Source organism: Hippoglossus hippoglossus, chromosome 14, assembly GCF_009819705.1.
Source record: "Hippoglossus hippoglossus isolate fHipHip1 chromosome 14, fHipHip1.pri, whole genome shotgun sequence".
NCBI classification, from domain to species: Eukaryota; Metazoa; Chordata; class Actinopteri; order Pleuronectiformes; family Pleuronectidae; genus Hippoglossus; species Hippoglossus hippoglossus.
Window position 1 is genome coordinate 21,742,662 of NC_047164.1, and position 27,510 is coordinate 21,770,171.

A 27,510-nucleotide genomic window follows, 5' to 3' on the forward strand; every position below is an offset into this window, starting at 1 on the left:
ACACATGAACACTCAGTGGTGATCAAACATTGTGATCGCATCACGGCTTTTTAATGAACAGTTAACATTGCCACTTATTTTTGATAGTTTTCTGCTATAACTTGTGTTTCTTTTATCATTTTCTTTTGCCTAAGTGATGTTGCATTTTTTGTATCTACTGTCGTTGATTTAAGACTTTGCATTATATAATTTGATGTCTTTGGTTTTAGACATGAGAGCATATCATTTGTACTAATGCAGCAGTAGTTGTTGTATTTAGACCAACATTATTTAGAACAACCATTGATTTATTTTCAGAGGGTGGCCTTCACCCTGATCATTCATATTACATGTATCACATCTTCCAGGGTTGAAAACATTTTGGACAACAAGCAAAATCTGAGAACTTTTGACAATTTTTTTATAGAACGAAACCTAACCAGCCCCACTGTCACTTTACTCTAATGTACTGTGCATAAGATGGACAGCTTTCAAAAGTGTAGATAATCATCTTGGTCGCCTGCTGGTGGTTAACTGCAGTACTGGTCATAAGTACCACTGCCTCCATGTTAGTTGATAAGACATGGACCAAATGAAACACTCAAAGTAGATGTTAAATACATTTTTCTCAAAGATGGGTTCTGTCAATTTATGTAGTTCTTATAACACTGATGTATGTCAGAATGTTTCTGATATATTTGGTTTTAATTAGTTATTTGAACGTCATGATTGAGAATTGAGAAGGATATGTCTAGCCCATGTATTACATCTATTCATACATATTATTATTTTCATTATAACAACCTGACAGAGCTTAAACGGATGTTACATTCTCTCCCTCTCTCTCTCTCTTTGAGGTTTCTTCCCGTTAAACAGAGTTTGTCTCTCTCTCCATGGCTGCCAGTCATTGTGGGGACTTTTAGGTTTCTCTTTAATATTGTAGGGACTCAACCTTAAAGTGCCTTGAGATGTTGTGATTTGGCACCATACAAATAAAATTGAATTGAATAATAGGCTTGACCTTTTACGTCGAATATGCAAGATACCAGAGTCCCGAATATTTAAGCAGAATTTGTGTACAACGGGAGGAAGTGAAGACGTGTTGTCCATCTTGATGTAAATTCTATGGACTCAATACTTTTCCATGACAGTTTTTACACAGCCTGGTAGGTTTATTACCAGAATGCTGAAATGTCTTTTCCCCTTAACTTACTTTGTAAATGAGACATTTATCAGAAACTCAATTCAAAAATTGACCCAAAAAATAAATCTTGTCCCTGTATTTGCACCACAGCATTTATTACTTGGATTGTATCTCATATGTCTATTTGGGGTTCATAGCCTTTAAAAAAACATTTTAACATCATAAAATCTTCCTAAATACCCCATTTTTTTGCCCTTTTAGGAATCCTGAATGCATATGCGTTTTAGATTTGCAAACCTGAAACATATCTTCAGATTTTAAAAGTTTGTATATTTATATCAGTGTGCCCTAAATTTCACATTCCCTCATAAAAGCCATGTCCTCTTCTGCACTAATGAGGAAGTAATGCAGTTCTTGACCACTGTGGATGATGGATCCGATGCAGACACTCAGTTAAAATTTCAATGTAATTGACAATTTACAATAAATTACAATAATATACTTTTGTTCATATCAGGTCAAATACATAAATTATAAAGACATTAAAATACAGCATTGATAAATAAACATGTAAGACTTATCAGGGTGTATGAATCATCACTTTCAAACAGTCACACTAAATGGCAGATACTAGGTCAAATTTTTTTCATTACACAGCTTATTAGAAATTCATTGTCTGTGTTTCTCATTGTCAATTTACATTTCAATATTTGATCCATCTAGTGCATTTCTCATCATTATTATCATCAATATTTATTGTGAAATTAACTTCAGTGGGTGCAGTACATTCCACTAAACATGTCACATATCTTGGAGAAACACAATTTAGCGTGAGATATTTCACAAGGTCTCATCTCCCAAACTGTGCTCAGTTTTTATACCATGGCCACAGAAGCTGTTTGTTTCTGATTGGCTGGCAGGGTTTAATCAAAAATCGACACCAGGACAACTCACACAGTTTTCATCAGTCTAACTATTGTTTTAAATCTGTTCACAAAAAAACGGAGGTAGCCAAAGCAACAGGACATTTGCACAGAGTTATGTTGTGCATTAACTGTAACGGATCAAATTGACTTGTAGAGGGTGAATAATGCTCAGGTCCAAGTTCACTGACATTAAATAAGACAGTTTGATGACAGCCTCTTTTTGCTTGTGAGTAGTGTCCATGGCATAAACTCAGAGGTGTAATGATATAAAATAACAGCAGGCTCCACTGCTGTAACACAAAGAAGAGTGGTGTTCAACCCTGATTTTTAGAGCAGCTTGTTGTGTAATATCACGTAATCAAGCAACCTGACGTTGCTTTTCTTATTTATTTTCTGGGTTACAGAGTCTAATCTACGGATCCAGCATCTACAAGAAACAAGACCAAACTTGAAGTCCAGGTTATAGCCAGTATGAAGCAAAATCCAGTGACTTCACAGAGGTGCAGACCATTTGAACTCCTTTATCAAAAATGGTCACTGCAGGTTATTTAATCCACTTAACGGAAAATAACCAGTCTGTCTATTTTACTGACTGGAACTGTCCTGGAGTGGATGTAACGCACAAATTTGCATGTGCCGGTCTGTAGAATTTTGTTAATTTCTTCTTGAACCATGGCAGCAGTTGTCAAGTGGTGACAGGCCTTTCAGTGGTAGTTACTGTAACAGCACTGACCAGGTCAATGTCTTGGTGATGTGTGTGTTTGCAGTCATTACTCGTCACACCGTGCCCTCTCAGAAGCCTTGTATATGGCAATAGGCCTCCAAGCTGGAGAAGAGGATGTAGAGGAACCAGAGTCCAAACAAAAGCAGTGTGGTGATGATTTTAGGGATCCGCGGGCCTCCCAGTTCGCCGCCAATGGACGGCCTCCGGCGTATCATCAACACTCCCATAGTGAAGAAGGCAAAAATGGTGAAGAGTGTGACGGAGAAGGCCAACGAGCCAGGGTCCACACGGAAGACCTTACCTTTGACTTCCCAATACACAGCAGCCACAGACCAGGCCACCCCAATACCCAAAAACACATTAACTGCATTGCTTCCAGTCACATTTCCCACTGATGCATCTGCATACTGGTCCTGAGTGGCAGCCACTTTACTGGCAAACGTATCTGGAGAAGAAAAGAGGTTAGTTGCAGTGTGTACTATCCTACATACCTGGGGACATACAGCATATAGAGCTTAACAGTGACTGCCCACTTTTAAATCAGCTCTGGCTGATTTGCTTCAATAAATACAAACTGAGGTACATTTCACTCACCAGGAAGTGAAGTCCCCAATGCCACAAAGACCACTGCAGTGACAGCGTCTCGCAGGCCCACGGTGCAGCCAAAGTGGGAGGCCAGGTCTCCGATAAAGGCGGTCAAGAAACCAATGACAGAGATTGATACTAAGAAGCACGCCCAGCCATTCCAGATATCGGTGGGCGGGATACAGGCAAACGCAACCTTCCAAAATAAGCACACTATGTGCACGAAGTAGTCTAAGCAGTTGGGCATTCGCTGCTCTTGTCCCTCATCTTCATCACCTGATTAAAGAAGACACAGTGAAGAAAAATCAAACTAAGCAACAAAATGCATCGACCGCAAATTATGCAATCACATTTTGAGTCCATAAGCTTATAGTGTTATAATTAATCTGTAAACAAGAATATTGCATGTAAGTGCTATAATAATTTGTTGTTGTTGTTGTGAATCTGGACATTTAGTCTTCCTTTGCGGTTCCATCCTGGCTCGGCAACTCACCGGCCTCTGGTATTTGTGTGAACACTGCCTCTCTGCCAAGAAGTTGTCTTACCTCATGGTATTTACACTCAGCTTGTTCTGAGCCTGATAAATCTTATATTTTGTATGCCTGCCTGATCCCTAACCTCTGTTATCTCTCTGCCCAGGATCATCTACAACTGTCACACTTCCCCTGCTCTCCCACTGGAAACCACTCTGATCCGACCCCACACCACCTGGTTTGATTGCTACCTCAGCCAAGCTTTTCTCTGCGTTTGTTGTCTTACTGTTAGTTAGCAGAATTTTGCAAGAACCACTAAATGGATTATTACAAAACTTGGTGGAGGGATGTGGTATGGGTCAGGAAAGACAACATTAAATTGTGGTGTGGATCCAGATCAGGGGTCCAGGAACTTTCCCTCTCTAAAACATTGAGAGATACAGCATTTTTCTAAATTCTCCTTGATTTCTCAGAGAATAATTCATGGATGAAAAAAAATTGAGGAAAAAAATAGATGAGAGTATATACTGATATTTATGAGTGTGCGTAATTTGGTGCAGTGAATTTAAATGTGGCTTCATATGGAGACTATTGGCCCTTGGTGTAGGTTTGCCCTTAATTGTGTTATCGGTTAGCTTCCTTGACTCACACTATTTAGTAGCACATTTTCATATTGTTCATTAAATCTTCTTTGACATACTCCATGCCTCTGACTCCGTTTCAATACACAGTCAGACTGCAGCTTCAAATCCTACATTAAATAAATAAAAGTTTATTTAACCATTCTGGAACAGATTCATTTCACATTTTAAATTAAGTTAAAGGATTTTTTAAATAATTTCTTGCAAAGTCTGTAACATGACCTTTTTACCACATAATTACCTGGTTGAAAAAACATATATGTACAACAGACATGCAGCTGTACTCCAAATTGTCTCTGATATGGAAGCACTATATATACATAGTACAGCAGCACTGTGTGAATGTGACTAATGTTGAAATTTTGCACTACACTCACTCCTAGTTAATCCTAAGTAAATACTGTCCATTAACAGGTTACACACACACACAAAAACAAATGCATTAACAGCCACTGACCTGCACTGACTGTGACTGCTTCAATGAACTGCTCTCTCCACGAATGAGTGCCAATCACTACAGCCAGGTTAGTGTCCTTCAGGAGCTTGTCCACAGTGTTCTGTTATAGCACATTGAAAAGGTCAGTGAGAAGACGGCTCATATGGTTGCACATAGATTATATGGGTCCACATTTCTCTCTTCAGCCTCTTTGGAATTTGTTCTTCAGACTCTCAAATTGTTTATTTTGAGCTTTGATGCACAAAAGGCCCAGCGTAATATTCAGTACAATTATGACAGTGTTGGATATGGCACATATAGTGTATCCACAAAACCACTAGCTTCCCAGTTCTGCTGCAAAATTTGAATTAAATTCAGAATAAACCGACTCTAACATTGCTCACACAGAGCATACTGACACCCACATCTACAACATCTACAACATTTATCTCAAATTAAAATGCATGAAACAAGAAAATTTGAGGAATGGCAGAAGTAGTATATGATGCGAGATGAAGCAGGGAATGGAATGAGAAAAGTCTAATCAGTCTCAACAACACACAGCATGCTGGCAGTAACTGTACCTGGTCAAGTACTCCATTGGGAGTCTGATGTGTGAGAGGGCACCAGGTGGTTAATAACAGATATACATCAAGTTTTCCACATTGCAGATGCTTTTTATTATCACTCAGATTAATAATTTAAATGTCAAATCTTCTGTCACTCCACTGTTTTCATGAACCAATGAAGATAATAAAAAGCTCATATTTTTCAAACTTGTCTTTTCCTTGTAATAAATGATATATTTGCACAGAGTACAGAGCCTGGCTGTCGTCTGTCAGACACTCACACACCTTGAACTCGCAGGACTCCTCTATGATCACCTCCAGCCTGCTGTGCTCTCCTAAAATGGGTTTACCCATCTCAGAGATCCTCCTGGCCTCCTCCTCCTCAGGGCTAGGGTTTCCTGTCAGGAGAGGGCAGTTATTTAATGATCATGTCTGTAATATACCACTTACAAAACACACACATTCTAAACCTGGGCTGTGATTGGTGAGTGACTGACGTGCACCCATAAACCTATCAGTAGCTGACAGCTTATGACAGCTGAGCACATGACTCCGTGTCCTGCATGAACTAACGTGGTGCTTTATATGTAAAGCGTCCTTGGGTCTCTTTAAAGGCGCGATATATAAATTCAAGTTCTTATTATTATTATGAAAGAGATGATCTCTTAAACTAACTACTGAACCTACTCCAGCCACCTGTGTACTCCTCTAGTGAATTGGACACTGCCATCACTAACAACAGGAGGCCTAGTCCTTGCAGTAACTATAGGCTCCTGCCTCAGAATCGCTCTTGTTCCTGTCACCGGTGGTGGCATCCAGCCTGTGTCCCTACCTTCCTCGTGTTTAGTAGGAATTGTGCCTAGGAAAACTTAAGTCCCATCCTCACAATTTGTCTCAGCACCACAACCACTGGTGGCATTAGTCTCCAAAGCAAGCTTTCAGAGATGCTTATGACAAGAAAAGGAAGTAACAAAAGACTAAAACCTTATTTATGCTCTTCAGTAAAACAAGCAGAAGCACTAAGCCAGGGAGAATAAAATAAAGAAGAAACATCTTTTTCACACCAGGAAGCATTGGGCGAGATATTCACTGATCTCAAAGAAGCAACAATGTTTTTATGGATGAATGTGCAATTTCCCAGTTATGTATGGATATTTGAAAATGCTGCACAGTACACCTTTAACAGCCAAACCTTACCTTGGTTTAACAACAACGCTGCATGTGAGGGAAGAAAGACAAATATTCAATACCTCTCTCCAACACATCGGAGTAGACTCAAAGAATCTAAAACTGCAAAAGCAAAAAGACACTCTCCTTTGTCTTCGTTTGGCATGCACGGCACGCCCACATTGATAGCTTCCATTTCCACTTTACCTCATTAAATAAATTACTGTTCATTTACACTGATGTAATTGATTCTGTTGACCTCCACTAACATGGACATACCCAGTTCCTGCACCATCCTGTTGTCACATTGAGGTTATAGGGAACAGGGAACTAAAGGATACTTAATTCATAATTGGCTGCAGTGGCTGCAGTGCTACAGTGAAACAGAGACTCCAGTGAATGACAGCGTGTAATCTTCGGTTACTGGCTCTGACGCAGGTGCCCGGCACGCAGCCGCCCGCGCTGCTCTTGTTATTGTTTTGATACCTGATCTTGGATATTGCTGTTATCTTGCTTGCAGCGTTTTTTAAGTTAATGTAAGTGAGAAAGTAAAATATATTTCTTTGATTATTGTTGATTACCACATCATTATTGATTATAACGACACAAGTCATTTAGACATCAATGATAAAATGTAAAAGCTCACCAGAGAGTCCTCGCTTCAGCCATTTGGGATCCTCAAGCACAACAAAGAAGGCTTCCTGCTTTTCATATTCTTCCACATTTATGATGCGCACTTGTAACGTCTTACTGGAGATATGCAAAGCACACACACAAACACACACACACACACACACACACACACACATTTTTATTTCTGTAACAAAATAATGGCGTGCTATTAACTTTTATGAACAATGAGGGACATAAAGACACAAAACCATTTCCTCTACCATCTAAATCACATCACAAATAGATGTAACCTAAATAATTAATCACAATGGGTGTATAAATAATTCAGGGATGAACATTGTGTACACAGTTTTCCAAGGAAATAGATAAACTGAATGAAGTGCAAAACAGCTTGTAAACACTGGTTCCTCACTGTCTGAATACCTAATACCATGTCAAGTTCACAGCTGAAAAAAAGAAATAAAATAATGAAGCTAACCACTTGAACACTTGCCCATTAACTCTAATCCACAAATTGTTATTGTTGTGACTGTGTAGCATCCATTGATGGGCGCTGTTACATAACAGAGTCTTTCACTAAGTGTACAATTAGTGCATGTGCAAACACAGCTTATATAACCTGAAAGTTTAATGGGAAAACAATCTGTCACCTTACATGGGGTGACTGGAGGTTCCCACACCTGATCGGGGATGGTATTATCTTTGGGTGTCAAGTCGTCCGGTAATTCTGTCTAAAAGGACCTCCTCTACCTGGAGCGGGTGACTGACAACCTATAGTAATCTCTAAGTGAGGTTCAGGTGCCTGTTTACTGACAGCATTAATAAGCCAATATATCTAGAAGCATTGAGGATGCTGTGTGTGTTTCAGAATTAGTGGTTTGGAAAAACTGTCAGCGTTTTTTTTGATTATGTGTTTGTGGTGATTATACCAAGAATGTAGAGACTATCATAACATAATTCAGCTTTTTCAGTTATTTTGCTGAAGTTGGCTGAATGAGAAAATGAAGATGCCTGTTCTGAAGACTTACATATACTGCAGTTACACTTTCATTCAAAATTTCTGCTCCCTTCAAAAACTTAAAGATAAGGTCTTTTGATATGCTATACATACTAATCAATGAATAGACCGAAATGAACAATGAACTGATCCTACAAATAAATGTTTTGTTGTCTACAAAAAGATTCAAAACCCACAAATGAGTCAAAGCGTATTTAGTGTTCCTTTATTGCCCTGATGCTGTAATTTATTTTTAGTTAATTACACCACTTCAAACTGTCCTGCTGCCATAAATACTCCAAATCTGTACTTATCGTTAAGGAACATTTGATACAAATGGTAAATCATTATTCCTTTCAAAAAATGAAACTATGTATCTGTGGCCCCTTTCTAAAGAAGAATGTCTTCAGCATAGGGACAAATGTGATTGGCACTGACTATCACAGTCCAAAGTTGGGCATTTCACTGTTGCATTTTGTCTTTTCATGGAATTTATAAAAAATGACAAATATAGAATATTGCAAGCTTTGACCTACAAAACACATTTGCTTGAGGATTCTTAATCATTGAGGAGCTTTGTTTATTTTATTGTATGTTAAGGAGCCAAATTATATAACCATAACAGACACAAAGTCAGTCACAGTCTCAAAAGAACAGATTGACTCTCTGAGGAAACACATCCATCAGACTCTGACTCCTACATTCATACCTGCCAGTCACTGCCTCACCTGGTTTGTTCATTGGTGAATTCCAGCTCCCCTCCGGTCTCCTCGTAGTCCACCCCCGCCTTGGCACTGCCATCCTCTGTATGGTATGGCACAGCTACAGTGCCCCTGGAGCCTGAGTTCCTCACCACCGTCACCGTCAGCATGCCCGTGCTCTCACTCACCCGCAGCACCCGCTGACCAAAGGTGAAGATGCCGGCATGGTCATCGTCCAAGATAGTGATGGTGGCAATCAGCGGCTCCACTAGTCTACCCTTGGATGGATTTCCTGTCCCTTCATTTGCACCTTCTTCTAACCTCAGTTTCTGAAGACGCACAGAGAAATGCTCATCCTCCTCAAAGATGTCATCGTCCAAGATGCTGACCTGGGGATGAAAAGTTTTCACTCTCCTCATGGATGTAGATTCTCAAAAGTCACTTCAACACAACTTAATAATTTGACTGATTTTGAGGATCCATTAATGTCTAACCCTGAAGTAATAGTCTTCTCTCCACTGACTGATGTCTAATGTAAACTAACATTGCAATCTTACTCAGCATATACACAAGTGTGTGTGTGTGTGTGTGTGTGTGTGTGTGTGTGTGTGTGTGTGTGTGTGTGTGTGAGTGTGCGTGTGCGTGTGCGTGTGTGTGTGTGTGTGTCCAATGCATGGGTGGGGTTTCTGCCAAACTTGTTTGGAATATTTTTTTCCCCAGATGATGTCATGAGGTCCATAAATCTATAAACTCATTCCCTCATCATATGATAGGGAATGATGTGTGAAAGAGAAAGTGCTACACATAGATGCACTGTATGATGTCAAGGTATCTCTGTATCCTATGAGACTATAGACACAACCTAAAGCTAATATTGACAGAAAAATGATTTATGATCTTATGGTAGGATAATGACTTCATAGATGATAACATTTAAAATTCGAGACGAACAAAATACCTATCGCTTTAATTACTCACCTTGATCTCTTTGCGTGTCTCCCCTGGCTTAAACACCAGGGTTCCCTCAGTGAATTCGTAGTCCGCCCCAGCGTTGGCGGAGCCATTTTCTGTACAGTAGTCCACATAGAAAGTGTTCTGACCTGTGCCCCCCTCCAGGATCACCCCCAGGCTCAGAGAGCCACAGTTCTCAGTGCACTGGTACTGGGCACTTTCGAAGCAGATGTGCGAGCATGTGGCCTTGTCGGACTCCTGGCCTGCCGTGCGGCGTGCATGCTCAGCAGCATGTTTCCTTAATATATTACCGGCACCGATCATCATGCGTGTCACCTGGACACGGTAGAAGGCGCGGCTCTTCTTCTGGTGGACCAGGGCAGAGTAGTTGGCCATCTCAATCAGCTGGTCCAAGTCTTTGTCTGGATGTTTCTCCTTCAGGTCTTTAAGGATGCGAATCACCTATCCAAGAGAGGAAACTTGTTATAAGTTGTTTCCCTTTACAACAGAGGTTTGAAGTTAAGACTAACAAGCTGTGTGTGAAGCCGGGTCCTGCAGAGGATTGGGTGGGAGTCCACAGCAGGATGCATGCAAATAACTGAGCTTATAATGTTAAAAGTATTAGTGTTTCATGGGACAAAACTTTGAAGACTAATATGAGGATCTTTATCAAGAAAATGCTACCATTGCTGCATTGCCGCCATTCAGACTACTGCTGCAACTGAACTCTACTAACTTCAGGAAACATCACACACCAAAGTTACAAAAACACTCGAACCGACGGTGGTCCTGACAGGGTAGAGTAATAGTCTTGTTCCCCTGCTTTCTTACTGTCCTCGTGCCTTTAAAAAAAATACAACAGAAGTAGTCTTTCTTTTTAAAACAGTCACTAGAGTGACAAAGAGCTTTAATTACTGAACACACCTAAGATGTCAAACAAAAAGAAAAAAGCTGTGTCTACAATGTGGTCAAGTATTTCATGAGCCACATGTCTTACCTCCTCTTGGCTCTGGTCTAGTTCATTGCCTGTCTGCACAGAGACCGTCACACTGGAGGAGTTTCCAGGGCACGCGCTTCTGTCCGACAACTTTCCATCCATGATCATGTCAATGCCTTTGGGCTCGAGGTCACCCTCCATTTCCACAACAATGCCGTGCCGCTTGTCGGCGCGGTAACGCTTATGCATGTATTTGTAGAATAGTAGGCGACGGTCAGCAATCCAAGCCAAGACCACACACACCGGAAAGTAAAGCAGCGTCACTGCGGCCTCCCACACCTGGTAATATAGGCAATATGAGCGTTACATGATTTACACACTTGATTTACTCTATTGTATAGTTTACCAAAGTCAAATATACAGAAACACACCTCTACAATCCCTGGTGAGATGACAGCCAGTATGAGGTAGAGCCAAACGTAGGCGAAAATACTCCAGAAAGACGTAATAAAAAACACGCGCAGGTGTTTGATCTTGCGAGACTCTCCGTCAGGGATCACCCACACACACAGACCAATTATCACAAACATATTGAAGGCAGCGCTGCCCACTATGGTGCCCGGGCCGAGCTCGCCTGCATCAAAGTTGTGCCCACACACCTGTCACAGTGAAACAAGTCAAACATCACAAAGACGCAAATCAAAGAGCTTTTTAAAGGAAGTTCTAAAGGAACTGGACTTCAGTCTATCAAGAATTGTGGGAATATTTAAATAGAACATGTTTTAAATGAATAACTATACATTACAGACAATGAGAATAATCTATTTCCACGTTGACATAAACCTGCAAATTGTACTTGTAATTGTATTGTATTTGTTTGTAAGACCTACAGTTTACCCCAATTTCAACTTATTTTATTGTGATAGTTCTTTTACAACTTTCATATAAATGCATATGTAAATAATTTACAATATGAGAAAAAGTCAGACTCTTTTTAAAGATGCATGAATACCACATTCTCAATGAAAGACAACTATCTCTTGTGTGTTGGTTTGCTGTATCTGAGTACCTCAATGACCGAGAGAAGGATCTCAGGTGCAGAGGAGCCCAGGGCCATGAGTGTGAGGTTGGACACAGTCTCATTCCAGATCCTCACAGTTGTCACTGTCGTTTCACCATTAGGTTTGGTGATGGTCACCTCCTTCTCCTGCAGGGACGGATATTTGAGAAAATGTCAATTATGCTGATGATGCACATGTGTTTCCATTACTGTCATCAATGTCATTTTTTGCCAGACTGGTTTTGGTTAGACATACAGTTTGAGGGGAGTCATGGTAACAGAAGCATTTTCTGGACAATAAGCTGGAGTTTGAGGTTCAGTTGGATTTCTGGGAGGTCCAAAATCTTGAGCAGTTCCACAGTCTGATCTCCCACATTTTATTAACTGTAGTGAGCTTATTTCAATATTATTGTAATAGTATTTTACATGTTGTGGCTTCACTGTAATCTCAACTGAGATTTATGTGATTTAAAACTAAACTTCGCCGCAGAACAGACAGATTTTTATGCCTCCATGCTGGGAACAGCCGAGTTATTATAATATTAGGTTGTCCATACATCTATCCATCCCTTTCTTGTTAATATAATATCTCAGTAAGGTCTTGAAGGAAATTTCAAAATTTTTCCACACATGCTCACTGAACTGAAGGATGAACTAATATTGGGGATCGAAGGTCAAAGGTCAAGGTCACCTCAAAAACACGGTTTGCGCCACAACTCAAAAAAACATATGCTAATCATGAAAAAAGTCTACACAAATGACTGACAGGATAGAATGATGATCCAAAATATCCAAAAGGTCAAAGGTCAGCTTCACTGTGACATCATAATACCATAACGCTATAAACCAAAGCACAAAGTTCAATAATACCTGAGAGGTGATGACCTCTATGGATGCCATGAAGCGGTCTGCCAAGATGGACACACCCAGAAACATGTACATGAGACAGAGGAAGTAGATGATAGCCCTCCCCGCTTGCTCCCCCAGTGGAGGGTTGAGCGGCAGCCATACCGGCAGCAGGACACCAGGTCTACACACTACGACGCCTGCACACTTGAGCCCAGATACCGTAGAGTTGCCTGTTGGCTGAGGCTCATCATCAGGGTTAGATGCCCGCTCCAAAACCTGTGGCCTGAAGGGAGTGCTGGGGTGGGCCAGGAGGAGCAAGAGGAGGAGGAGGATGGGTGGGGAGAGGTGAACTGGAAGGTGTCCCATGATAGCCCTGAGTCAGGAGGAGCACGGTGGTCACTGGGGGAGCGGATGGGTCAAAAGACTCTCCTGTAGACACAGACAGAGCCATGTTATTCTCAATGACGAGATGCAAAGGGGTGTAACAGTTTTGCAGCACATCTTGGTTTAGATTGTATCTGTTATAAAAGAATAATGATTCTAAAAGAGTAATACAAAAATTAACAAGACATGAGAAGTCGCCCACTATCAATACTACTAATAAAGAAAGATTGTTATCATGTGGTTTTGTGTGGATGCGATGTCTGTCTGTCCGTCCGTCTGGTCCAGACAGAAATTTCTCAATAGCTCTTGAAAGGACTGCCATGAATTTGTGTCCAGATATGAACCCATTTGTGGTTTTGAATGAATTTAAATTTGGTCCTTGTTCTGCTCACCCCGCAGACCTCAGTCAAATAGAGCAAGATCCAGGGCTACTGCCATTTATTAATATGACACAGTTAATGATGTAGTTACATTAGGGAATAGGCTACACTCTGGAAATACTTTTACTTTTTTGTACATTTTTGTACTTTAAGTAAAGTGTACTTTTAGGTATCGACCTTACTATGTAAAGTGCCTTGAGTAAAAGTATATTATTATGTGGTGCTAAACAAATAAAATTGAATTAAATACTATCTCCAGCACTGGGTTTTTGTGTAAAAATACACAAAAACACATTAGGACACAGGTTGTAAAATATATCTCTGCACACAGTACGGATTAAAACAGAAACAGAAAAAGTAAAACGAAAATACACATCTACTGTAAAGTTTCTGTGTCATCAGTTTTGTGATTATTTGTTGGACTGTTAAATGTACATCACTTTCATCTGTCAAAACCTGGTCGAAACCCCTTGTTCCCATGGTAACCCTCTGTTTTACCCTAATGCTTTACCCAGCAGGTGACTAAAGCACAAACCCATTCAAACAGTTACAGGGACGTCTTTTGTCCTGACCCGCACACTCAGCCAGGGGACAAGATTTTTTGTTTCTGTAGTCATTGCCACAAGCACAAAGGCTTGTTATTAGAAGTTAAAAGTAAACTGACCCCACTGAGTCATCTTAACTGCATATCAAAATGACCTCTGAAACTAAAGCCTGATTGTTAAGTCATGCAGCTCCTGTGGTTAACATTATCTGGCACTAATCACTGAACCCTGGTGGTAAGAATGACTAAGCAGTAATTCACGTGTTTCTGTCAGCAGCTCCATGCCAATATCTCTGTGAACACTTCCTGCAGAAACGTATATTTCAATTTTAAACAAACCTCTGCAATTTCATGGAAAGAATGAAAGAACAGACAGAATTTTGACATGTCTGCAGATTTAAAATAATTTGGTAAATATTGTAATATTGACAACAATTACTGGCAAGCTGCTTGAGTTACCCTTATGTGTGTTAACATGACTTATTAAATGGCCATCAGGGGTCTTATAACTAATCAGTTGGTCATGACGCTACCACACATTCTGCCGATTTGAAACTCACATTTCCACTTATAGAAATAATATAGCAATATACTGCGGCCGAGAGAGCTCAACGCACTGCAAATTAAAAACAAACACTTGCAAACAGAAAAAACAACTTCATCAATTTGACAACACATGTGCTGCAAAAAGTCACAACACATGCAAAAAGAGAAATGCGCTGCAAATTGCAAAAATGGCGATGGATATGTTTCCAAAAAAGGGATGAACCTGGCTGTAGTTCAATGCTTTGTAAAGTTCCATCACCACTGACAAGTAGGAGACTTCAATAACTTCTGTATTTGCATGTGTTATGACTTTTTGCAGCAAGTGTCATCAAATTGATGAAGTTGTTTTCTTGCAGGTGTCAAAAATACAAATTCTTAATTTGAGCTCTCTCGGTCACCGTAGTAATACAAATAATTTCATTATGTTATAAAATACTTTAACTGAAAAAAACAAAACATAGTGACGAACTAAAGCCAAGACACAGTGTTAATATCACCTGTACATTAAATGTGTTGATGCTGAACTTTATAGAAAGTTGTCACGTTTTTTGAAAGGAAAGCGTGTATGCGTGTGTTTGTCTTTATCGCTTTTCACATTTATTTAGTTATTAATCGATGGTGTCGGATTGGGAATCGGGATCGTTCCGATACACTTTAACCTTTAACACTGGGCCCTGGCTGTCCGTGTGTGTGGCAGGTGATCTGTGTGTGCACAAAATATTGGAACTCATTATGTTCATGAGAAATGCATGCTTCGTAATTGTCATGTTAGATGGGAGGGTCATTTTTTTTTAGTCTGTGTGTGTGCGTGAGTGAGTCTGAGTGTGTAATAATGACATCAAAACACTAATGTATCAGTGGAGCAGACATGTTAAACTGTAATGTTTAGTTAGTAACAGGTATTTTACAGTGAGCTAATCTGAGGATGTATGGATGACATACACCATGATGGCAGAGAGCCTTCACTCCCCACCTCCACTCCACCTGCACAGGTGACACTGCACCATTGTGCGCTATGAGTTGAAACAGATACTTGGGTGCTGCATCTTTGATGCAGCCTGAGCTCGGCCAGCTCATTATGGAGTTGTGATTCAGAAGCACAGCCCAAAGGGCCCGCCGCATCACATTTCACTTTCCAAGGCCTGCTATGGTTACCACGACCTCAGACAGAGGGCCACCTTACACCAGCGGTTGCTGATGGGGGGTAGGCTCACCAAAAATAACTCCATCTACATTCATATTTGGAGAACAATGGTGCACAGAATGGCCACGTGTCACAACACAGCGAATCATAATGAAAACAGTAAAATACATTTGTAATGTCAAATCAATTCTTGTATGATGCTCGCATTAATATTGCTAAGCTTTAATGAGAGTACCTGCCTTGTTTCTATCATAACATCCAACACTTTACTAAGAAACCTGCAATATGCAACACAGAGATACAAACACTACACGCCCCCCCCCCCCCCCTAAACAATTAGGATTAGTGTAAATCAACATTTATCAACATTTTAAAACTTTTACCAACTGGCTTTTCCTATAATAATGTATTTTAACTTAGCAAGAGTCCAATGCCTGTGTGGTGCACTTAAGATCCAAATACAGATTTGTTTTATCTGGTAAGTGGTGAATCTGTATAATGCATCAATGCCAAGGCAATACAGTTTATGAGTGCTGGCTAGCCAAGAAGCTGAAAGAGCTGGATGAATTATTGATAAATGCATTCACCTAAATATAGCAGTGTATCGTTTCCTTTCATGTCACCTACAAATAGCTGTGTAATCTTTGAGATGGAGTGCTGGTAGATTTTAAAGGGACTACCTCTTAGTCTTTCCAGCAAGGAGACAGGACGATATATCGACAGACCACTGAAACTCATAATGCAAACCTAAATAGTACAGAACTTTCCTCGGCAGTGACTCTGATTCAAAGCAACTCTATTCAGATCTTCTTCCAGAAGTCATCTTCACTGGCTTCTTTAATATCAAGCTGCTGCTGCTTTGGGAAAAAGCTCTACAGTAGATGATCATGTAAAAAAAAGAAAAGAATCACTCTCTTTTTACAAGCCTCTCTTATGACTGCGGGGAAGGGGGGGTCATAAGGTGTTGACACAACTGTGGTCTCCTTGTTCACTTCTCACACAGGAGCTGTGAGCTGGGTGACAGCTCATCTCCCCTTACTGCCTCTGACACGGCCACTATCAGTCAGCACCAACGATAAGTGATTGCCTGGGGTTATCTTACCCTGATCGAGTGAGCGCCACCAAAAAAGAGAGTTAGCACCGGTGACAGTTTAATATTTCCTGCTTGTACCCTGGGGGTGGTGTACAGTCAGGTGAGGGATGCTCCTTCAGACATGCAGAGCAGAAGAGCTTTTGTTGCCTTAACAAGGTGGGGTTCATTATTGTCAGGCAGCTAACGGGCACCATTCAGTGTTCTGTACAGCTCAAATTATGATTTTACTCACATGGTTTCAGCTTCAGTCAAATTGTAAAATGTTCTTAAAGTAACAAGAAAAAAGACCGTTAATGATTACAAACACGCATATGCAGACACACGCACGCACACAGTCATGTCACATAACCATAGTGACTATTGCCTAACCGCAATGTTGCCCAAAACTGCCTAAACCTAACCTTAAAAGATGCATTAATGCACACACACACACACACACACACACACACACACACACACACACACACACACACACACACACACACACACACACACACACACACACACACACACACACACACACACACACACACACTAATTTCTCATCAATCCACCACCAAAAGGTGATGATACATTGCAGTTGCAGTTTGAACATTAACCTGTGTGCAGATTCACAAAGATCGCCTTTCCAGGAAGTAAACTCTGTGCCCAGGTAAACCGATAACATGTATCAGTTTAACAGACAGCCAATCAAAACTCGTCGTTGTACTTAATCTTAAACAGTCAGTCACCCAGTGAAGCCCCATGCCCCAAAAATCCAGATAGCAGAAGGTCACACTCATGAGTGTAACATCACTGCAGCTCTCCATAAACAAATAAGTTAATTTATACATGAGTGACTCCACTGCTATTCACAAACTTTGTCAAGAGCTCCTTTGCTGCTACCACAATATTTTTTTAAGAGGGAATTGTGTATCCAAGTGTTTCCTTAAGAATCAAGGTGTAAGGTTTGTCATTTGAAAGAGAACTAGCTCCATATGCCAAAAAACTAAACAGAGCCACCATCAGCCACAACATAAGTTAATACATTTTTAAGTGAGTTTCTCTATGCAGTTACAACTTCATTTTTCTGATCATAGACTATATAAGGATGGACGACATGACAGCTCCCCAAAAGTAAAGCCAAAGAGTCCTGATCACCTCCTGGTGGCTGCAGTATAGGTCATAAAACCTGCCTCCTCCAAGTTAGTGGATGGGACATGGACCAAACTATACTACTGCGTAGACTCTGGCTCCATATAAATTCATCCGCGCAAAATGGATGTCTTGGCTTCATTTCTGAATAGTGGGAGACAGTGCAGATGCATCATCCATCTTTATACACAGTAGCTATATGGTTGAAACTCCTTTGATCAGGAGAACACGTTAGTAAACATTTTAGCATTTACTGAACATACATCCAAACTCATTTTGAGATGAGTTTTTATTTATCTTGTGAATGTAAGTCTAACATTCACTCTGTCCATGAACTCCTGAGGGAAATGTCTGGCTTTTTAGCTGCAAAATAATCCACTATATTCACCTGCTAAAGTCGTTAACTTTATCTGTTTACTAGTTGGTGCTGAGCAGGTAGTGTACAGTGTTTCTTTCCGAAACAAAACCAACAAAACTAAACAATGAGCTAAAAGACACTACAACACACCCCTGTCAGGTCCTAGCTCTTTCTGGATTCATCATTTAATCAGTTGTAAATTTAAAGATATTGACTAAAGCAGCTTTAAATAATTCATTCGGAGGCTTCTGTTCCACAGATGGAGAAACATAACCAGGCGTTAATCTTAGCCTGATTTTAAATCCCCAGATTGTGTCGAAATGAACTGCCAACGCCCCTAGGACTTTAAAAAGAATCTACTCTTTCTGTTAAAGAGAAGTATATGTGAATATTTTCAAGCAGAACATTTTAGCCCTTTATACAAATATGAATTTACATTCTGTATTTTCATTTACATTACTGTCTGTATAAACAAGATTTGATAATCGTTCAGGATTTACAGGAAAGGAGGCCTGAGTCTTGCTGACTTTTTACTAAACAGTAATAATAGTTGTGATATCAAACTAGTCAGCTTTCTTTTTGAACACACTGGGCAAATAAAGATCCTAGGGTCGTGTTGAAATGTAGCTTTACGTGTTTCCACCTCTTTTCGACAACACTTTTCAGTTTTACAGCACTGGAATAATCCTGATAACCTTTAGAACAGAAGGTCTTCACAGCTATTTTTACAGCATCTACTACTGCACATCAGTACTGGTTTAATGAGCTGAAAGTGTTTGGAATCTATGGAAGGGTTGTGTCGTGATGTCTATTTTTCTATTTTCAAATGCATGTTCATATTTCTGCTGGTTACTGGTGAGTTTTCACCACACCTCCCTCAGATCATTTGTCTCTCAGTGTTGTCAGCTTTTCCTTGGATGATGTGTTGATAAAGTTTGGTGCTGTTATCTTTGTCTCTGGATGATCTTATGTGTTCAGTCTTGGTGGATAATCGGAGTAAGATACTATTGGATAAGGTGGAAGAGTCACTTTCAGAATAAAAGTTGCTGCTTCCTACACTATTTAAGGAAATGCATGCAAGGCAATCTGAATTTGTCTCCCTGTGGAGGTGTCATGGATTATTACACCTTCAAACTATTCTCCCCACAGATGATTCATTGGATTTGAACAGAACAGTCTGAAACACATCCATTAAAGCACAATAACATCCGTTCAAGTTACACACAAATCAAGTCTCTCTGTTTGCAGTTAAAGAAAGGAAAGGGATCCGTCCCTTTAATAAGTAACACAGGGCTTTGGCTTGCTGCTGTGGGCCTTTTAATGAAGCAGATGAATCAGAGTGTAAAATAATCCACTAGGTCGCACAGAGAGACAGGCAGACAGACAGGCAGACAGACAGGCAGACAGACAGACATGAGCACTGGACCAAACAAGTTCTTTAACATTAACCTGGGCGTACACATTTAAAGAGTGAATCCACAGTGAGGCATTTGTTCACATCATGACTTGATGTTTGTCAGTTTAAAATAAATTTAGTTTAATAAAAGGAAACACAGCCAATTTTCCCAATATTTTCAACAAATATTTTGTTTCTGAAATTCTATTAATTTCAACTGTTTTGTTGTGTCAGAAAATGTGAGAAATATTTAAGGAGACTTAATATTTATCTAAACCACAAGCCTAAGGTAATTAATAATATTTTAACCTCCTAAGATGGTCTGTATTTATAGATGTCAGTACTCACACTTGTTTTTTATGTGTGGATTAATTGTCTGTGCACTATTGTTAGCTCTCCCCCTGGTCTTGAATTGGCCCTATGGAGATGAATAAAGTATTTTGAATTATTTGAGCTGAATTGAATTAATATCAGTCTTTTCCACAAAAAAACAAGTAATAATACTTTTTAAATACACACCCAGAGGCTTGGTCCTGTAGAGAGAGAGAGAGACGCGGAGGAAACCAGGGTCTGTTAAAGAGTTAAACAGTTATCTGGTTAAGTTGTTTCCATTACAACTAAAACTTTCCAGAGCACAGTCTCTGCAAATGTTTAAACTATTTTACCACATCTCTCACACAAACAGGTTTAGTCATGTTAGTTGCTCAGTACAGGGCCGGATGTAAGAATGCACCAAACGCATTGACAGACTGATGAAATAGAGTCTGTGCGGGAGGTTTGCACATCAGATTACACCCTGAACACATGGATCCACACAAGACCTCAGAGCCATGGTTTCAATTTCCATGACTTGCTACAAAAAAACCAAACGTACAAATTGGAGTTTGGATTTATTTTAAAGATCCGCCACTGAAAAGACTAACTGTTGCATTTTCTGTGACTTCAGGTACAATAACCTATGTGTTGGTAGCAAAAATGACTACGAGAAGTCTGTGGTTTTGTCCACATCTTCCCACTGAGTCTAAAATGATTGCTAATACACAACACTAGAAATGTTTACATGGACATCAATATTCCAATATTAGCCTCATTAAGACAATAGCCTGACACTGCACATTTTCCGACCTGAATAAGGTCATACTCAAAATAAACAATCGTTGAATTAAGACAATTGATTAGGATTGTCAAAAGAAATTGTTTTTCAATACAAATGATACAATTTTCGTAAACTTAACTTACAATGGTATTGAAAATTACCAAAGCAGATCTACAATCAGATATTCGACCCAAGGCTGCAACAACACAGAGGAAAATCAACTGATCCTCAACCTGTGGCTTTCTACAGACTGGTCCGGCCACCCATTCGTTGTATCAATTGATTAATTAAATTAATATGTATTGCTTTGAAAAAAGTTTTACATGAACAATATTGCTCAACATAACAGAACCTTTTTTCTTTATATCGTGGTGTTGAAATTGGTATCAAGTATTTTTCTGTATAGTATAGTATTGAAGGCTAAAAGTTTGGTATCATGACAACCCTAATTTGAAGTATTACGACCTTAATTGCATTATGTAGACAAGTACATGTCTTAATCGCATGATAACGTAATGATAATTAATAAGAATAATTAATTTGTCACTGGACAATTTAGAATGTGATGATGGGTCACCAGTGACAGTTTCATAATGAGCCAACATTTGTTTTACACTTTACACAACATTTTTTTTACACTCATGATAACATTAAAGATCCCTAACTGAGCGTTTTGCTCCATTGTTGCATTGCATGACTGTGTGCAGCACACTTTGAGGCATGCTTGCTTGCGCTGTCGTCCATAAAGTTGTTAACCTCCATGCAGACTGATCCTCTTAGTTTCAGCTGCAGTTGTGCGCATACCCACAATGTGTCTGCTTAGTATTTAGTTACCAAGATCATGACCTACAAACAAACTTCATCATCAGCAGCTGTCACTCAAAGTGCTTTAGCCAATCTCTGCGACGTGTTAAGTCGCTCAGTACAGTATAAACTGACTACACTGGCTCAATCAGTCCCCCAGAGGCATGAATTTGTTTTTGACAGAAAGGTGTACGGTTCACGTAGCGGCGGAGAGAGAAGCCAAGTCGAGCACAGTCTCTGTTCCCTCTGTGTCCACTGGGTTAAAATCACCATCAATCTGGACAGCTTCAGTGAAAGCTTGACTGAGCACAAGGTTTAGTTTACAGTGGGGTGGGCGTGCTGCCACACTGCTCGGGGATGTACTCTCAGTCGCCTCCGTTCAGCCCCACTCCTCTAACCTGTTTATGTCCGATGGTACAACAATGATCTTAACAGGTAACAACAATTATGCCTGATGAAGGTGTAACGACTTAACTTCATATAATAAAGTGGGTAAAAGTAATCAACAGTGAGTTTTTTTGGTTCCATTATATCCTAAAAGAATATCCGAGTAAATTTTTTTTTTGGTCTATTTTGTGTCACAGAAGCAACTACACTCTGCAAAAGATCTGTGCATGAAAGAAATCGTCCTGCTTATGGACTGTTAGCGCTGCATCATGGAAAGCTCCCACAGAAGAAAGTGATTAGAAGTCCATCAGTGCTTTTCTAATCTTGATGATCAATTAAGCGCTTTGCAGTAAAGCTTTGCCATTCACCCAATCACACACATTCATATAGTGCATCTATCACACATCAATCACACACCATGGCACAGCCATCAGGGGGCAATTTGGGGTTAATTAACTTGCCCAAGGACACTTAGGCACGTGGAATGGTGGAGACCGGGATCAAACTGCCACCCTTCTGGTCAGAGGACAACCTCTTCTACCTCCTCAGCCAAGTAACTCTTGAAGACAAGAAATGTTTCTTCGTTAGACCGGCAAGATGTGAAGTTGATAACAGTATCTTTGTGAGAGCTGAAATTATCAGTTGATTGATTAGTTGATCAACAGAAATTTAATCGCCCGCTACTTTGATCCCCACCACCCCTGCCCCTTGTTTTTCGAACCAAAAATTGTTTTTAAAAATGTGACACATTCTAAGGATCCTCCTTCTTAAATGACTGCTTCTATTTCACATCTGCCAAATGGTTGATTAGAAAAAATATCTATACATTGCAAAGGTTTCAGCCACTTCAGATATTTGTGTTCTTAAACACCATCAATCCCGTCATGGAGTCATCTGACCTCAACATCTTGTAATCAGTGTGGGATCACATGAGAAAGAAGATACTGAGACTAAATCCACAGAACAAATTCTCTGAGGTACTTGGAACAAACTGCCAAGACAAGACAAACAGTTTTTAAAGGTGCATGAAGTTAAATGACTAAGAAGAACTACTCATTCCATTATTTGATAGTATGCACACTCTTACTCTGTGTCTAAAACTTCCGTTTGTGTTGTCATGTCACCCATCCCTACTTGATACGTCTAAGGGTGACTTCAGGTCTAAGCATGAATTCAATCTTGTTACGTTTCAGACGAGGGCCCCTTGAGATCTCATGGGTGATTAGGAAGTTTAGCATCTCAGTTTGACTCCAAGGGAAACAATCCATTTGACATCTTTAAACCAGTCTCTCGTTTCTCCCTCTCGTGTCATTCTGCCTCGACTGAAATCGTCACACACTTCCTTTTCCTAAGAAGTCTCCACTACAGGCTCACTGTGAAGGAGGAGGATGGAGCAAGGCTGCATGGGGCGGTCAGACGTACGACTGTCAGCTAGCAGACAGCAGCTCCTGAGGTTTCCATTACCTGAGACACCCTGGCCAGCCACTGGCGGCCCTGTCACCTTAGAAGGAACAGCATTCTCAACTTCAGCATGAACCCAGACAGGGACACCTGTTATGCAATATTCAGGATACTGTCAGAAACATCAACAGCAGACTTAGAATATACAAACACAGGGCTGTTGCTGGCTGTCAACGAGTGACGTGTCAATATCAGTGGTGGAAGAAGTATTCAAACCTATTACTTAAGTAAAGTACAACAGTTTAATAACACTCAAATACAGTTCAAATTGCTTTAAGAATTATGCACAAGTAAATGTACAGAAGTATTATCATCAAAATGTACTATTAATGATATAAATATCAAAAGTAGAGGTACATTTATTTTAGTAAGATTTTGATTGCAGGACTTGCAAGTATTTTTAAATTGTTGCACTGGTACTGATGGTACTTACTATTTTGTTGATAGTACGTCTGTGCATTTACTATAATTTTGAATTCAGGACTTGCAGGTAATCTTCTGAGGAATCAACAAAAAATTTGAAAAAGGCCTTATCTCGCAATGTTAAAGAAAGTGAAAAGAAATTCCACTGGATCTGCCCCCTGGTCAATATACACATTCAAATTTAAAGCGGTTTTCCCTGACCCATACCACATCTTTACACCAAGTTTCATGGTAATAGTTCAAGTAGTTTTTTGCGTAATCCTGCTAAATAACAGACAGAAAACCACTCCCCTTGGTGGAGATAACTATTTTATATACAGTTAGTTACTTTTGTCTATGAGGGCATGTGAGATGAGGATAGAAGGAAAAACTAAATATTGCTATAATATAAATTCGAATTTATTATATTAATTTATACTTATACAAGAATATGCAATACAAAAAATATATATATTGTACTACAGTACTTTAGTTTAAGTACTTACTTTCCACCACTGATCATATGCACAGGCACTACATGCCCCTTACAGAAACTGCACTAGAGCTGGGCTCTAACTATTTAAGCTCTGTGAGCAATCTCTAATCTCTGAAATTTCCATGATGTGACACATTAAGAAGAACACCTCTACTTATTACCCAGTCTGAGTTAACATGTTTCTCATGCTGATCGTTCACTGGGTGAGAAAACACAACCTAAAGAATAACGCAAGAGGGAAATTCAACAAAGCACTTACAAACGTTTCCATTTCAAACACTTTTTAACACGGCAGATGCAGATGTAGTGGCGCCTTTAAGTTGTCACCATGAGTGAGCGCTCGATTTCAGGGCATCAGTCGAGTTTAGACCAACAAAATGTTAACAAAATGTGCAGAGGCAGCCGGCAGGCCTGAACACACAATAGAGCAGGGAGTCAATGAAAACAAAACAGACCCCCACAGGCACTGACTCTCCTCTCCCACACACACATACACACACACACACTGAGAGAGAGAGACTGGTAAATACTGTCCATTACAGCATTAAACTGTTAGACATAAAGATAAAGGTATACATGATCATTATTGTTTAACTAGAAAATCTACATCACTTCTCTGCTCCAACTGTCCATGAAAGGGGATTCTGGACTAAATAATTACCATATCGTCACATTACACATACGTTACAAAATGACGTACAGTAATCTAACTCACCCGAGGTAAAGGAGACCAATCCATAGGTATTGACTTCCCTAAATGAAGGGGATGAAAGGTTTTGGGGGGGAGTCTGATCAATTGTACAGTTTAACAGGCAGTTTGTGGGGGGAAACGTGAGAGAAAAGTGAGGTGTAGTATAGCCCTTTGTCCTGTGGCACCTGCAACTGCCGAGCATATCGGTGCCTGCACACAAAGCCGCAGCATTGGTTTACGTGTGCTGTCACATACGTGGGGAGGAGGTTGCATTACAGGATGTCACAGAGCGTCAGTGGTGGATTGTTTGGATTTAGCTTATTATCGCAGGCATATAACACATATCGACAGCCAGTGTGTATACAGCGAACAACATGTGAGATGCAAATATTATTTTATATCATGGATAAACCTTCTAATTATGCTCTTGATTCATTGTTTTCCCCATAAAATATCAAAATAAAAATGTCCTGTCGCAATTATTAAAAGCTTAAGGACACATACATCAATGTAACCAGTCCAAAACAAAATACTCACATTTAAAATGCCGTTATCAGCAAATGTTTGACATTTCTACTTAAGTGGTTCAAAAACTATAAACATTTATCAGAATATTTTCTGATCAACATATCAATCATGTTAATTACAACTTCAGCTCTACATGTGCACCCACTAAAACCAACAAAATACATTCTAATAATATAACAAAGACTCTCGTCATTTGTTGAATATGTTTGCCATTATTCTGTTTAATTATAATATATGTCTGTTTTAATGTGTTATTGGCCAATGACCCACACTTTCCTGTTATCCATTCTTAAACACTTTGATTCAATTTAAATGACATATTTATAAGATATGAGAAACTACATGCCATGAAGAAAAGATACACATACACAGATTAGCAAACACTAAAAAACAAGTATACTGATATTTGCATGCTTATGTGCAAAGTGATATAAGAGGTATGTAGCCTATGTATTCAATTAGAATGGCCTGGCACTGGAGGTGTATCTTCCCTCAACCCCTCCTGTCTCACACATCACCAACTCTTAACACAGCTCTTGGGCAGCCAGCACTGCCATGGACACGGGAGATGGGCGAGTGAGGATGTGGTACATGGCGCTGCCAATCTGCTAAATGAATGCTGTCGGTTAAATGTCAGCTCTGAAGTTCAGCCCTCAAGCAGAGTGATGTTTCTGAATAAAACAAATCAATGGGGACCTCAAAGTTTCCCTCAGGGACAAACATCACTACACTTTCTTTAAGACTGAAGTGGCAGAGCAGTTGTAATTTCCTCATTCAGTGAGAAGAAGCTGGCAGAAAATGCTGTTATATTTCTGTTATTTTTCATTTACATACATGTGTTGCAGCTTGCAGATTCCTCTCGTCATTCATATGGGACATTACTTTTTTCTTTCAGTGCTGACTTGTTGAAATATAAAGTATATGGTGAAGACTGCATGTTCTGTGGCACCAGTTCACACTGGAATATGCTGCTGGGGCTTCAAAACAAACCAAAGTTTATATTAAAATCATATGATTAAAGATCTGACTTGTTTTGGTGTTACTGACCTCATTCATCCTATTTACACATGTATACTATAAGAACTATATAACTAAACTTTAAATAAAAACATGTAAAAACACTTACCATAATTTAACCAACTTAATAACCATACACTGTATGTAAAACAGTTGTCATAACCATAGACTGTATATAAAACACGTGAGTAACCATAGACTGTATATAAAACAGTTGTCATAACCATAGACTGTATATAAAGCACTTTTAGTAACCATAGGTTGTATATAAAACACTTGTAGTAACCATAGACTGTATATAAAAAAAGTTGTCATAACCATAGACTGTATATAAAGCACTTTTAGTAACCATAGATTGTATATAAAACACTTGTAGTAACCATAGACTGTATATAAAAAAAGTTGTAGTAACAATAGACTGTCGAGAAAACACTTGTAATAACCATATAAAAACACTTGTAATACCCATAGACGGTATATAAAAGACTTTATGTGACTAATGCTGTCGGTCATCGGGCTCACATTATCAATCAGGACTACAGACGGGTCACAGTCGAGGGCGTAGCCTTCAGCATGTCTCCCCCTGAATAAACCTGTCCTGTGCCTCCTCCACCCTCTTACCTTCGGCTTTAGGGTCCAGCTCCACCACAGGCTGCCATCGCTTCTCAGAGAGGTCTCCTGGTAAAACTGTGCCCGCAGCTGAACTCATGCAGTTGAACTTTCCTGTCCACTCACATCCCCGTTAACTCAGCACGGTGATGCTGCTGCTGCTGAGAGAGAGAGAGAGAGAGAGAGAGAGAGAGAGAGAGAGACAGAGAGAGACCGAGAGAGAGAGAGAGAGAGAGAGCTCACATGGGGGAGGGGAGGAGTGGAGAGG

General features: G+C 39.8%; 1 protein-coding gene across 2 annotated transcripts; it reads right to left on the reverse strand.

Annotated features, from left to right (window-relative positions):
- Nucleotides 1–1,294: 1,294 nt before the first annotated feature.
- slc8a2a (solute carrier family 8 member 2a) lies at nt 1,295–27,429 on the reverse strand. Of its 2 annotated transcripts, XM_034607388.1 has the most exons (13): nt 27,255–27,429; nt 12,794–13,201; nt 11,933–12,070; nt 11,295–11,522; nt 10,924–11,202; nt 9,954–10,388; nt 9,003–9,364; nt 7,291–7,394; nt 6,675–6,692; nt 5,763–5,875; nt 4,930–5,029; nt 3,368–3,634; nt 1,295–3,218 (listed from the first exon to the last, which is right to left on the reverse strand). In XM_034607388.1, the coding sequence occupies exons 2-13, from the start codon at nt 13,136–13,138 to the stop codon at nt 2,842–2,844; spliced, it is 2,766 nt and encodes a 921-aa protein (XP_034463279.1). In that variant the 5' UTR covers nt 13,139–13,201; nt 27,255–27,429; the 3' UTR covers nt 1,295–2,841. The 2 variants fall into 2 exon arrangements, with proteins under 2 accessions (XP_034463279.1, XP_034463280.1); XM_034607389.1 differs by lacking the exons at nt 6,675–6,692; nt 27,255–27,429 and having other exon boundaries at nt 2,842–3,218; nt 12,794–13,138.
- Nucleotides 27,430–27,510: the final 81 nt, after the last annotated feature.

Bases quoted from the DNA above. Each gene is read 5' to 3' on its own strand.
- slc8a2a (XM_034607388.1), bottom strand. From the start codon at position 13,138: ATGGGACACCTTCCAGTTCACCTCTCCCCACCCATCCTCCTCCTCCTC. The intron at 11,523-11,932 runs GTACTCAGATAC...TCACTGTGACAG, and splicing joins TCCTTCTCTCGGTCATTGAG to GTGTGTGGGCACAACTTTGA. The intron at 10,389-10,923 runs GTAAGACATGTG...TCTCTTGGATAG, and splicing joins TAGACCAGAGCCAAGAGGAG to GTGATTCGCATCCTTAAAGA.